Source organism: Kogia breviceps, chromosome X (assembly GCF_026419965.1).
Source record: "Kogia breviceps isolate mKogBre1 chromosome X, mKogBre1 haplotype 1, whole genome shotgun sequence".
In the NCBI taxonomy this organism is placed as follows: Eukaryota; Metazoa; Chordata; class Mammalia; order Artiodactyla; family Physeteridae; genus Kogia; species Kogia breviceps.
This window is the reverse complement of record NC_081330.1, coordinates 93,333,006-93,346,393: the sequence shown is the minus strand read 5'-3', so window position 1 is coordinate 93,346,393 and position 13,388 is coordinate 93,333,006. Positions and strand designations below refer to the sequence as shown.

The 13,388-nt window shown below is 51.4% G+C and overlaps 2 protein-coding genes across 6 annotated transcripts in view; one reads left to right on the top strand and one right to left on the bottom strand.

Moving 5' to 3' along the window:
- Window positions 1–1,164: 1,164 nt before the first annotated feature.
- Window positions 1,165–11,676, top strand: ARAF (A-Raf proto-oncogene, serine/threonine kinase). Of its 4 annotated transcripts, none has more exons than XM_067024139.1 (16): window positions 1,165–1,392; window positions 2,728–2,882; window positions 3,026–3,129; window positions 3,892–3,994; window positions 4,085–4,239; window positions 4,352–4,450; window positions 5,888–6,029; window positions 6,134–6,161; window positions 6,241–6,386; window positions 6,481–6,683; window positions 8,404–8,580; window positions 8,683–8,729; window positions 9,269–9,387; window positions 9,626–9,757; window positions 10,753–10,887; window positions 11,097–11,676. In XM_067024139.1, the coding sequence occupies exons 2-16, from the start codon at window positions 2,787–2,789 to the stop codon at window positions 11,229–11,231; spliced, it is 1,821 nt and encodes a 606-aa protein (XP_066880240.1). In that variant the 5' UTR covers window positions 1,165–1,392; window positions 2,728–2,786; the 3' UTR covers window positions 11,232–11,676. The 4 variants fall into 4 exon arrangements, with proteins under 4 accessions (XP_066880240.1, XP_066880238.1, XP_066880241.1 ...); XM_067024137.1 differs by having other exon boundaries at window positions 5,873–6,029; XM_067024140.1 differs by having other exon boundaries at window positions 1,384–1,536; window positions 5,873–6,029.
- Window positions 11,665–13,388, bottom strand: part of SYN1 (synapsin I) — a 44,248-nt gene continuing 42,524 nt past the window's right edge. Inside the window, exon 13 of one of the 2 annotated variants that reach the window (XM_059051243.2) lies at window positions 11,665–12,686. In XM_059051243.2, the coding sequence (XP_058907226.1) occupies window positions 12,659–12,686 (28 nt within the window). In that variant the 3' untranslated portion in view covers window positions 11,665–12,658. Of the gene's footprint in view, window positions 12,725–13,388 lie in introns of both variants that reach the window. The other variant, XM_059051242.2, reaches the window with a different exon arrangement.

Sequence of the window (13,388 nt, the reverse complement as noted above, 5' to 3'; positions counted from 1 at the left end):
CGCGTTCATATGGTTGGGGAATAATTAAAAATAAAATCTTGTGCCAACCCAGTGAATTCGCTCCACAAAGGCAGAAAAGAATGAAATAGTTTTATTGTCGAATAAGCATTAAACCAGCTCGTGATGTGCATCGTCAAGCAATTCACTGAAGAGATTTCAGAGAAGGAAAGAAACCTCATCCTTTTATATAGGCAGGCAGATACAACCCATTGCATATATGTTTTTAAGACAGATGATAACTTGCCCTCAAGAGATTTTGACAGCACCATTTACTACACACAGGTCATCTCAAATTCCCTGGTAATCTGTGTAGCCATCTGCCTTTAGGCAAAGGAAGAATAAAACACATAACTCTTTGACAAGCAGGTGACGACTTGGAGCCAGCCGCCTAGGTTAAATTCCTAGGGTCGTGGAGATAGGGCGCTATCTCCGCTGACATTTACATTTCAAAGAGACGGCTCCCAGGCCCTCAAGAACAACATTCCTGAGTTGTAAAACTGGCAAGAGGCCTATTTAGCTTTTTTAAAAGAGTTTCATATATCTTGAAGGTACAGAGAAAAAATTTACACGTTTTCTGAAGGAAATACTCCAAGAAAAGGGAGGATGGAAAGTCTCTTTCACTTGTGACACCAGGAAAAATTCAACTTCTAAAAACTTTGTGTTTACCCTACGATACTTCCACACGCTTCCCTGCGTTATGCCCTACTCCAGGTCCACAATTTCCCCTGACCTTCTATTAGTCTTTCAAAATCCTTATCAACTCCATTCCTAAAGGAAGCCTCCCCAAACAGCAGGCCGCCACTCCTAGAGCCACAGCCACGGCCACACTAGAGACTCACTGGTATCAAAGGATATGACTACAGTCTCTTAGAATTGGAAAATTTTGCAGATATTTGGTCTGATTCTAACCCATTTCAAAGACGGTAAAACTGAGACATAGGAAAATCCCAAATGGGTACTTCGGGCGCTGGGTCACTGGAGCAAAAAGGACGCTTAAGGGTCCCCCGCCCAAATTCGGGGATCCCTAAAGTCAGCCCCAGATGACCAAAAAAAAAAAAAACCAAACGAAAAAAACACCCTGCTTTATTCCACTACGGCACTATTGGGGTTAAAGCCTATGGAACGCAGTCTCCTCCCGACTGCGCCTGCGCGAGTCAGGACGTGCGAATTTGCCCTGGACCCTGACGTTTCAGGCAGCCCCTCCTAATGCGGAACACGAGCCACATTCCGCCGGTCCTGCCTTGACAGGCGTGACCCTAATCCAATAAGAATGGAGGGCTGAGTCCTCCGGAGCCAATAGCCAAAGTCCGAGGGGCGGTGAAGGCGGACTCTGTAAGGAAACAAGAAGACTGGCCCAAGATGGAGGCGGCGGCGGCTGTAGCGGCGTGACAGGTGAGGGCGGGCCCTGCAGGGTTAGGTTTCTGGAGCGACCGCTGGGCTTGGGTAGGGAGCCGGGACCGAAAGCTCAGCTCCAGGATGGCTGCGCCTGGGCCCCGATGCCCCCCGCCCGGAACCGGAGGAGTGGTTTGACCCGGGGTGAGACCATCGTCGGCAACGCGGGGGGGTGTAGACTGGAATAGGGGTGCAAGGCTGCGGGGGATGGTTTCGCCCGTCGCGTGTGGCAGCGCGCCTGCGCAGAGCTGGAAGGCCCTCGGTGGGCGGGGCCGGGCCGAAAGGGGCTTGGGTTGTGGTGTCCTGTCATGTGCACTCCCTCTTAACCTCCTTAAGGTATCTGATGATACTTGCTTACCGACAACGGGGAATACGTGAAGACGTAACTCACTTCTCGCTTTCCTTATTCTGGATCAATGTCTAGCCCACTAGGAGAATGTTTGAGGATTCCCCCATTCCTCCTCTTTAACCCTCCCCATCCTCCTTCCATTATCACCAGTAATATGCCTGCGACCCTTTCATTAGTTGTCAGGGAGAATTTTGGAGCGCCCTCCGCCCCACCCGCGCTTTACCCCCATTTATCTCACTTCAACCATGTCTGGTGATGCTCCATTACTCTGCTTTCCCCCATGACAGTGTCTGGTGACACCCCATTATCCACTCTTCTTCCCATTACAGTCCCTAGTGACCCCTATTACATCTCCCCTCAGCATAGTGTCTGCTGAGCCTCTATGAACTCCCCATCACAGTCTGGCGACTCCCATTAGCCACCTAACACAGTATCCGTGAACCTACCATCATTACAGTTCAAGGCTTTGGGATGCCCACAGTACCCTTACGAACACTGTTTGGTGCAATTCCCATTTCCCTCAATCTAAGGGCAGTATCTGATGATCCTCTGTTAGTTCCCCATCACCCTGTCTGTGACTCACCCCACACCACAGCATCTGAACCCCCTTTTCCATTAGAAAGCCAGGGCAGCCTGTTCATGTCCATTACATACCTGACAGGCCCCAGTGCAGTGCGTGCTGATTCCCCATTAGTCCCTAGCACGGAGACTTACGTGCTCCTTGCCCTCCGGGACAGTGTGTGTACCTCTCACTATGTCCTACCCCCCACCCCACCCCGCCCTACGCAGTGAATCTAAGACCTTGGCACTTAAGTGTGAGACAGACAACAGGAGCAGCTGAGCAGAGGAGGAACTGGATCCCTTGGGCTGTGTGGAAATTAGGCTACAAGGGGTGACGTGGAGCTGGGAGATTGAATTTTTGATCCCTGCCACTTTGCTTCCAGACCATCATTATGGGACCTCTGAATTTTTCCTCTGTCTTCTAGGAGCCCCATGGCACCTGCCCAGCCCCACCTTAGCCCGTCTTGACAAAGTCCTAGGCTCCATGGAGCCACCACGGGGCCCCCCTGCCAACGGGGCCGAGCCGTCCCGGACAGTGGGCACCGTCAAAGTGTACCTGCCCAACAAGCAACGCACGGTGGTGAGTCTGACGGGAGCAAAACCGGCAAGGGGTGGGCATGGACCCGGTTGTAAATCTTGGATCAGAAAGGTGACAAGGGCTGGGAGAGTCAGCTGGGGACCCCACTGAGCGCTGACTCCTCACATCTACACACACACACACAGGTGACTGTCCGGGATGGCATGAGTGTCTACGACTCTCTAGACAAGGCCCTCAAGGTGCGGGGACTCAATCAGGATTGCTGTGTGGTCTACCGGCTCATCAAGGGGTAAGTGTGGCACCGCCACCTCCAACTGGGTGCGCAGCCTTCCAGCCCCTCCTCAGAGACATGCGACTCTCCACTCTGCTGTGCAGTCTCCGTTAGTCTTCCCTTCATTCAGTGAATCCGTGAGTGCATCCAGCTTCTGTCTCATTATTTCATTAGTTTATTGGCCTGTAAGGTCAGCAACTCATTTTCTTCTTGGACCCCAGATCCTCACCGTGCTCCGTCGTGTCCTCCCGGAATTCATCTGTTTAATCTTTCACTGTTTTATCAATTTGTCACCTCTCTCCTTCCTCCATTTCCTTGTTCTCTGTCTGCTGTGTGGGCCTCGCTGACCTTCCATTTATTCCTCTGTTTTAGAGTTCCTTAACTTTTTTGTATTCAATTCACGCATTGCTTTTTATATGTTATTTCAGTGCCTCACCAGCTGCTTTGCCAGGGACTTGCTCAGGACTTCTAAGATTTAGTTGTTTCTTCAGTCTCATTTGCTCCTCATCTTGTGGCTAAGAGCATGGACTCTTCGCACTGTCCTGCCACTCACAATCCCTTGTGGCTCTGGACAACTCATTTCATCCCCCTGAGCCTCAGTTTCCCCATACGTAAAATGGGGGCAAGGATAGTCCTAGTTCCTAGAGTTGCTGTACTGAGAATGAAACATGTCATCTATTATTGCATGGATGGCAAGCTTGGAGGGACTTTTGGGGGGTTCCCTTCTTCCCCATGGCCCCTGCCCACCCTCCCACTCACTCCTTTCCATGCCTTCTGCAGGCGAAAGACAGTCACCGCCTGGGACACAGCCATTGCCCCACTGGATGGCGAGGAGCTCATTGTGGAGGTTCTCGAAGACGTCCCCCTGACCATGCACAATTTTGTGAGCGCAGGGTAGAAAGTGGGGGCAGACAGTGGGTGTGGCGGGAGGGTCCCTGACCAGGCCTCAATCTTCTCAACTCTGTGGCAGCAGGTACGGAAGACGTTCTTCAGCCTGGCCTTTTGTGACTTCTGCCTTAAGTTTCTGTTCCATGGCTTCCGCTGCCAAACCTGTGGATACAAGTTCCACCAGCATTGTTCCTCCAAGGTCCCCACAGTCTGTGTCGACATGAGTACCAACCGCCGACAGTGAGCCTGGCCTGGGGTGGGCAGGGGCATGGGGAGGACAGAGGCCCAGCCACAAGGCTCTTACAGACAGCTGACCCATGTTCCCTTGCTTTACACCCTGAATGCCCTCAAGGTTCTACCACAGTGTCCAAGATTTGTCCGGAGGCTCCAGACAGCATGAGGCTCCCTCGAACCGCCCCCTGAATGAGCCACTCACCCCTCAGGGTCCCAGGTAGGGAACGCCTTAGCTGAAGGGCTGCTGTCAGAAGAAAAAGATCTGGAGGCCTCCGTAGAGTACAAGCCATACTTAATTCATTTGTTTCCTCCATGAACATTTATTTAGCACCTACAAGTGTGAGTAAGAGCATGGAACTCTGGGGCCTTGGGTGAGTCCCCAATCTCTCTGGGCCTTAGTTTTCTCATCTGTAAAGAGCAGATAATGACCACATAGTGTTCTGGTGAGGATTAAATGAATTAAGACATGTCCAACGCTTAGAACAAGATCTGGTATAAGATAAGTTCTTATTAATTATAATATATATCTATATATATGCATCTAACTGCTTAGTTAATTCTTCCAGTATAACCATGCTCAAGCCTTTCCACTTTGAAATGCATATTATTTTATCATAAATTCCCTTTCACTTCTCCTTTATGTTAAGTATTATAATACTATAGTATTTCAGTGTTGAAATATATTATTGCTCTAATATATCATGTTCATATGATATGCATTTTATATATCTATATTTTATAATGTCAATATTTTATGATATATTTATGCTTTTGTATTATGTGTTATGTTGATAATATTTTCATATAATGTAGAACATCAAACATTTTTATGTAATGTACGAAATAGTAAAGTTAGAGCATTATGTTATTTTTAATTATGGGTATATGTGAATAAATTATCTATGAATTGCATTTCAGGATAGTGAAGGGACCATTAAGAAATATTTTTGTAACATAATATATTTAGTATATATCATGTATAACAGATGTGTATGTTTAACATATAACATTATTATAATATGTGTAAAGCATTGTAATTTTAATATAGATAACATACTGTATGTTATATAATACATAATATATTTGAATAGTACATATAGTTATACAATATTATATATTACTCTTCCCCCACTATCTGCATGGCTTGCTGTCCTTCCTTTAAGTCTTTGCTCAAATGTCACTTGCTCAGAGAAGCCTTTCCTGACATCACCAGGGACACTTCCTGTCTCCTTATGTTGCTTTATTTTTTGCATTATTGCACCTATCACCATGGGACATATTAAATATTCTTTGTTTTTTATTTCTTTTTTTTCCTGCTGCAGTCAGCCCCATGAGGGCAAGAACCTTTATTTGTTTTTTGTTTCTTTGTTTTTTTTTTTAATTTAAAAATTTTAGTACAGTTCAAATCAGCACGCGTGTAGAACCTTTATTTGTTTCGCCAACAGTTTTATTTCCACTACCTAGAATGGTATCTGGCACGTGGAAGGCACTTAGTCAATGCTTCTTGAACAAATGCATAATAGTAATGACAGTGGACGTTTACTCTGTGTGAGCTAAACACACACTTAGGATGGGGTGGGGTGTGGGCTGTGGTGGCAGCTCTACTGGTTTTCTCATTCACTCGACAGTGATTTCACAGCCTTTCCCCTGCCAGCTCCTGCACCCAGCACCGCGACCCCAAGCACTTCCCCTTCCCTGCCCCAGCCAACGCCCCCCTCCAGCGCATCCGCTCCACATCCACCCCCAACGTCCACATGGTCAGCACCACAGCCCCCATGGACTCCGGCCTCATCCAGGTTGGTGTCGAGGTGGGAGGTCACGGGGGAGCACCGGGCAGAGGAGAGGGCCATTCCTGTTGTCTTCCATGTCCTCTCCCTGACGCCCAGCCCTCTTCTTCCAGCTCCCTTCCCAGAGTTTCAACACTGACGGTGAGCCCCCCGCTACCTGCACCCTGAGTCCCCCACTGCACCCCACCTGGCTCCACTCACATCCTCTCCGCAACTGCAGCTGCCGGGAATAGAGGTGGTGGCGATGGAACCCCCCGGGGGAGCCCCAGCCCAGCCAGCGTGTCCTCGGGGAGGAAGTCCCCACATTCCAAGTCCCCATCAGAGCAGCGGGAGCGGAAGTCCTTGGCAGATGACAAGAAGAAAGTGGTGAGCTCGGGGGGGCACCTTTGGTGGGGGCACCACAGGTCGAGTGATGAGGGGTGTGGGCAGGCCCCTGAGATGCCACCCTTGTGGCCCGCAGAAGAATCTGGGGTACCGGGACTCGGGCTATTACTGGGAGGTGCCACCCAGTGAGGTGCAGCTGCTGAAGAGGATCGGGACGGGCTCGTTTGGGACCGTGTTTCGTGGGCGGTGGCACGGCGATGTGGCCGTGAAGGTGCTCAAGGTGGCCCAACCCACAGCTGAGCAGGCCCAGGCCTTCAAGAACGAGATGCAGGTGCTCAGGTGAGATTGCTCGCGCGCAGGGATGGGGGCAGGGGCGGAGGGCACCGCCTTGGTGCCTCTCTGGGGAAAGGCCATACTGAAGGCACTTCCTGCACATCCCCTGTGTTTGTGTGGTGTTATAACCATAATGGTAAGTTTCTTCTCTATCAGAGAAGCCCCTTTCCCCTCTGGGAAAGGGGTATGTTTAGAGGACCTCTGGTCACATTGGTGTTTGTGTAAATACTGATATTAATGAATGGCTCTGCCTCCAAAATGTGGGTCTTTTCATTTGTCTGCTGTGAAATAGGTATCACTAATGTTACTGTAGTACTTACATCAATAGCATAATGTGAGTTAACTGCATCGCCAGGCAGCCTGGCGTCCTTCCCTCTCCTCTGCTTGTTCTGCATCATGAGTATGTGTTTATTGTGTTGCCTTCTTGTTATTAATTATAACAATACCATATTTTAAAGAACAGTATTAGAACTATAATCAGAAACATAATTTAATCATTGTTTGATTATTGATTATGGTTGCTCTACCTAATATATCATTCATACTATATTAACCCATCTGTGCTAGGAAACCCTGGCGCTCCCTTTTTACCACCCTAGTTCTACCACTCCTGGGGTTGCCAGTATGGGCTTTCCCCTCAGACAAGTGGGCACAATTATGTTGCAGAGTTGACGTTATCATAATTCCTTGTGCTATTTTAATACTCATCCTCATAATGGATGCCACAGTAAGGAAATTTTCAGTCTCTTCTCCTCTCTGTGAAATGGCAATGATTTGAGCAGGCTGTGAATTTGCGTTGTGTTTGTATTGAAACTATAACCTAACTGCTGTGAAGAATACTAATGCGCTATGAGCAAAATTGTGGAGCGTTGTTGATGTTCTTTGCATGTAAGTTACCATTGTAACTGTGCAGTTAATACTTCTATAAGGAATGAAAGTTTTCTTCTAAATGAGGGTGGCTCCATTCATACAGGACAGAGTTTCTGTCAGGTAACCTAGGTACCCAGTAGCGATAACAGCAAGGACAGTGATGTTTTCAGGGTGCTTGCTTGTGTTCAGCTGTTCTAATAAGCACCTTACAGGTTATTTACTCACATATTCCTCCCAACACCCCTGTCAGGTAGCTCACAGAATTATCACAGTTTTTCAGTTGAGGAAAATGAGGCACAGAGAAGTTAAATGTCTTCCTTGAGATTGTACAGTGAGTACCCAGGGAAGCCTGGATTGGAACTTAGGATCTAATTTGAGTCCAAATCCCAAGCTCTTTACCTCTAAGCCTCTCGTGGTTAACAGGATATAGTCACACATCACTGATATTTTTACCCAGCATTTATCAATATTATGTTGATATATCACTGATGAAGGCTGGCATTCCACTTTATCATCTCAAATGGTCACAGGCTTAGGTCATGGTCAGGGTCAGAAGTATGGCAGGTATTGATGATTAAGACACTCCTGGTCAGTAGGGGGTGAGGGGTAATCCCTCCCTCCTGCTTTTGTTGGGAGACTTGGATGAGGAAGCGCAGGCAATAAGCACCCAGCATGGAATCAGAGCCCAGCAAACATGTCTCACAAATTCATTGAATCTGGCCATAGTCTGGCCCTGAGCCTCCTGAAAGCCAGGGTGGGAATGATGGCAGAAGGCAGCAGTGAACAGCGCCATTCCCAATGCTCAGAAAGTTGCTGTTTACCCTCCCTGCCCTGATACCTCCTGCCCTGCCTGCAGGAAGACACGTCACGTCAACATCTTGCTGTTCATGGGCTTCATGACCCGGCCGGGATTTGCTATCATCACACAGTGGTGCGAGGGCTCCAGTCTCTACCACCACCTGCACGTGGCCGACACACGCTTCGACATGGTCCAGCTCATTGACGTGGCCCGGCAGACTGCCCAGGGCATGGAGTGAGCGTCCTGGCCCAGGGACTAGGGAGGGGGCTGCGGGATATGGGGGTGGGGAGATGAGGTAGCCCCCAGACAATCTGACACCTGCTTGTACCCCAACAGCTACCTCCATGCCAAGAACATCATCCACCGAGATCTCAAGTCTAACAGTATCTACATGTCCCTCTCTAAGGGCTGGGCTGGGGTGGGGGCCATCAAACAGGATGAGGGCTTAGAGGGATGGCTCTTGTGGGAGGCTTTCTGGGGACAAACAGGGAGGGGCACATGTGGCATTTCCCTTTGCCAGGTGCCAGAGCTGTGGCTGGTGAGGGGCCTTTAATGGGAGTCTCTTGGTCAGGAGTCAGGGTTTTGGCTGGTTCAGGTGCTGTTCTTCGGGACTGTGGTCAGGGTCTGAGGAACGGCAGCTGTGGAGGGCGTTAGGGGGAGCTCCTGACCAGTGTCACAGGCATGGTGAGTGTGGGTGCCGTTAGAGGAGCTTCCTAGTCAGGAGTCACAGGAGGGCCAAGTGTAGGGAGCATTCATTGGAGCTCCCCACCCAAGTCAAGGTTGTGGCTGGTTTGTGTGACATTGCGGGGCTTCTGGTCAGGGTTAGAGGCATGACTGGTGTGGAGGTGTCAACGAGAGCCTCCCAGTCAGGGTGAGAAGCCTGTCTATTGGGAGTCCCTGTAGTGGCCCTTGACCCTGGCGGACATCTTTCTACACGAGGGGCTCACGGTGAAGATCGGGGACTTCGGCCTGGCAACAGTGAAGACGCGGTGGAGTGGGGCCCAGCCTTTGGAGCAGCCCTCGGGCTCTGTGCTATGGATGGTGAGTTGGGCCAGGCTGGACTGGGGGCATATAGGGACTTGGGCTGCTGGGCTAGGATGTGGGAGGCCGAGTGGGGCCGGGGATGCCTGCACCCCAAGGTGCAGGTGTCTGGACTGCTCATGCTTCACCCCGTGTGGGTGGCTCTGAATTACACCCAGTGTGGCTGGTGGGCTCTGGGCCTATGGGCCAGTCATTTGCTGACCTCCACATTCCTCCTGCCCGGCCCGGCCTATTGAAGGCAGCTGAGGTGATCCGTATGCAGGACCCAAACCCCTACAGCTTCCAGTCGGATGTCTACGCCTATGGGGTTGTGCTCTACGAGCTCATGACCGGCTCGCTGCCTTACAGCCACATTGGCAGCCGTGACCAGGTGAGCCCCATGCCTTACCTGCTGTCTCCCAGGCCAAGGCATCCCCTCAGCCTCCAAACCTCAGATCTCCACATTTGCACAGACCAAGAACACCACACATCCCCCAGAAACCCCAAGTTTTCTGAGCTGAGGATTCCCAGATTCCTCTGGGTCTTCCATACCCAGAATTCCCTCCTTCACCCACATCTACTCCTCTGGGTCCTCAAAGTCCAGAATCTCCTGAATCCCTTATACCCAGAATCCCCCTAGGCCCCCAGAAGCCCTCTGGACCCCTAGACACACAGTCTTCTGGCCTGGGTACTCAAACTCTCCAAAGTCCCCAAAGCCCAGAATCCCATTTCTCCCAGAAACAATCCCTTTGTACTTCTGGAATCCTCACAGATGTGTACAACCATTCAGGCCTTAGGTATCTGTCAGACTTCAGGGCCCTTGAATCCACAATACTCTAGGCCCCAGACATTTCTCCAGGTTCAAGGCCTGGAATCTCCCAGACCCTCAGAAACCCAGGATCCTGTAGGCTTCACGTACCAATAGTCTTTGGGTCTTGAGCATTCACAATCGTACAGACCACGTGGACCCATAGTCCCGTGGGCCCCAGACCTCTACAGAAATACAAACTACTGAGGGTTAGAATCCTTTAGCTTCCTCCAGACCCAGAACTTCATGTTTCCCCCAGAGTCAGTACTTTCTAGGCCCCTAAGCCCACTAGAAACCTGTGGACCCATAATCATCTGGGCTCCAGACACCTACAGTCCTTGACTTCCCCCAAGCTTAAATCCTTCTGTTCTGTAAGCAGAGAATCCTTCTAGAATCCTTCTAAGTCCTCAGAGACCCAGAATCTTTAGATCCACAAGATACCCACAATCCTCTGGGCCCCAATACCCAGAATACCCCAGTTCTCCTAAAAGGAGCCCTCCAGGTCCCTCAAGACCCAGAATTCCCTGGGCTTCCCAGCCCAGACCCCCAGATCACCCCATTCCTGTCCCCCCTCCCAGATTATCTTTATGGTGGGCCGTGGCTATCTGTCTCCGGACCTCAGCAAAATCTCCAGCAACTGCCCCAAGGCCATGAGGCGCCTGCTGTCTGACTGCCTCAAGTTCCAGCGGGAAGAGCGGCCCCTCTTCCCCCAGGTGGGCCGAGGAGGAGGGCTGGACACCCTGGGGAGGGAGCCTCTGAGGAGAAGGACTGAGGTGTGAATGTGAACTGTGTTGTGCTCAATGTGTGTACAGTGAGGTGTACAATGTGTGTGAGTGTGTGCTTCCCCATTAGGTTGGGGTCTGGGGGTGTCGGGGTGCCCACGTGGCTCTGGACACCCCTCCTCACCCACCCCTGCTCCCAGATCCTGGCCACGATTGAGCTGCTGCAGCGGTCACTCCCCAAGATTGAGCGGAGTGCCTCCGAACCCTCCTTGCACCGTACCCAGGCTGATGAGTTGCCTGCCTGCCTACTCAACGCAGCCCGCCTTGTGCCTTAGGCCCCACCCCCAGCCACCAGGGAGCCAATCTCAACCTGCCACGCCAAGGAGCCCTGCCCACCAACCAATCAATGTCTGTCTCTGCCCCGTTACTGCCTCAGGATCCCCCATCCCTGCCCCGGGAGATGAGGGTGTGCCCATGTACTTTTCAAGTTCCTCTGGAAATGGGGGACCCTCAAAGACCGAGACCCCTGCCTCCTCCATAATTCGGTTTCCTCTTGGCTTTGGTGATACTTCTAAATTCGGGAGCTCCTCCATCTCCAACGGCTGGGATTTGTGGCAGGGATTCTACTCAGAACCTCTCTGGAATTTGTGCCTGATGTGCCTTCCACTGGATTTTGGGGTCCCCAGCACCCCATGTGGATTTGGGGGGTCCCCTCTGTCTCTCCCACCATTCAAGGACTCCCCTTTTTCTTCACCAAGAAGCACAGAATTCTGCTGGGCCTTTGCTTGTTTATTTTTCTTCCCGACTCTTCTCATGGGGTTCAGAGCCGCTGAGGGGTGAGGGTGAGTCCAGGCAAGGGTTAGAGGTTGGGGGGAGGTGCAGACCACACAAACAGCGCCACTGCACGCATCACCACAGGCGGCACGATGAACGAGGATCACATATGCCAAGCACGGCACGAGAGGAGGCCACGTCAGTCACAGACACAGACATCACTGCACAGGTGGGGAAGTGGGAGACCACTGGCCTGTGTGCAAAGGATTCTGGGAGAATGGGTGGAGTTTGCATATTTAAAGACAGCTGTCAGAGGCAGGAGAGTGGGGCAGGGGTCCCTGGGGAATTGAGGGGCCCTAGCAGTGGGAGGAGCTCCCAGTGTGTTGAGTAGGGTTGATTGGGGGGGTGGTGAAGGGAAATACTTGGGGAGCTGGGTGGGGGCAGTTGAAGAGGTGGATCTCCCGAGCTGGGAGATCCATAGAAAGGGTCTCAAAGGCAGGGGTTTCTTAAGGATTTGGGAAATTTTGATGGGGAACAAGGTGTGCTTGAGAGATCTGGTATCAGGAGTGGGGTTTTCCAGGAATTTCAGGGCTCCGGGAGGGGTTGCCTGGTGTTTGGGAGCTTCCAGAAAGGAAAATGAACTCTGAGGGCACCAGGAGTAGAGGTCTTCAGGGATTTGGAGGTTCTAAAACTGAGAAGTAGATCTCAGTTTTTGAAAGGACTTGGGAATTCTAAATATAAGAACTGGATCTAGGACCAGGAGTGAGGTTTCCCCAGGGACTTGGGGTTTCTGAGGAGAAGAGGGATCCTGGCGATCCAGGAGAGGGCTTCTCAAGGGATGAGATTCCAAAAGTGAGAAATAGATTCAGGGCCCAGACACGGGTTGCCCAGGGATTTGGGGGCTCTCAGGGTGGGGTGTCAGTCGGAGAAGAGGCTGGCGAAAGACTTCCTCAGGCTGCGGATGGTCTCAGCTTTCACCTCGTCCTGGCTAAGGCTGGGCCTGGGCGGGGCTGGCTCTGGAAGGTTGAAGGCATTGGTCAGAGACTGGGATTTGCTAGAGAGAAACAAGGTGGAGGCGTGGGAGGAAGGGGGGGAGAGGAAGGGAGGAGGGGGAGAGAAACACAACGTTACCCCAGGCCCGGCCCCAGCCCTGCCCCTCTGGTCCTGGGGCTGTGCCTGTGACCCTCCCACCCCCCAGCACGGGCCTGGACCCTGAGGGAGTCTCAGGACGAATGGAGGAGCCCTGGGCCAGGCTGGGAGGACTTAGATCCAAGGTGAAGAAGCCTGGGATTGATGGGAAGAGTTCTGGGCTGAATCTTCTCTTATAATTCTAGGCTAGATTGGGAGGAGTTTGATATAAAGGTGACGATGGGCAGGGAGGTTTCCAGTCTAAGGGTGAGGAGTCCAGAAAAGGGGGGGCGGTGCTTGGACCAAGGACAGGCTGGAAGGGGCACATCCAAGGGGGAGCAGTTGGGTGGGGCAGGGAGGACTTCTGAGCTAAGAGAGGAGGTCTGGAATGGACCAGAAGAGGCAGAGAGGATGGTGTGATTCGGGAGACTGAGATGGGCCAGAAGGGAGCCTAGACTGTAGGAAAAGCATGAGCACGACTGGGAAGAGTGAAGTGACATAGTAGGACTGTGGATTGGGCTGGGAGGAGTTTGCGGGTTCGGCTCTGGGGGAGTCAGGTTGGGCAGGAGGGGGATGAGTTTGGCAGGGAA

Bases quoted from the DNA above. Each gene is read 5' to 3' on its own strand.
- ARAF (XM_067024140.1), top strand. From the start codon at position 1,497: ATGCCCCCCGCCCGGAACCGGAGGAGTGGTTTGACCCGGG. The intron at 1,537-2,727 runs GTGAGACCATCG...TCTGTCTTCTAG, and splicing joins GAGGAGTGGTTTGACCCGGG to GAGCCCCATGGCACCTGCCC. The intron at 3,130-3,891 runs GTAAGTGTGGCA...TGCCTTCTGCAG, and splicing joins GTCTACCGGCTCATCAAGGG to GCGAAAGACAGTCACCGCCT.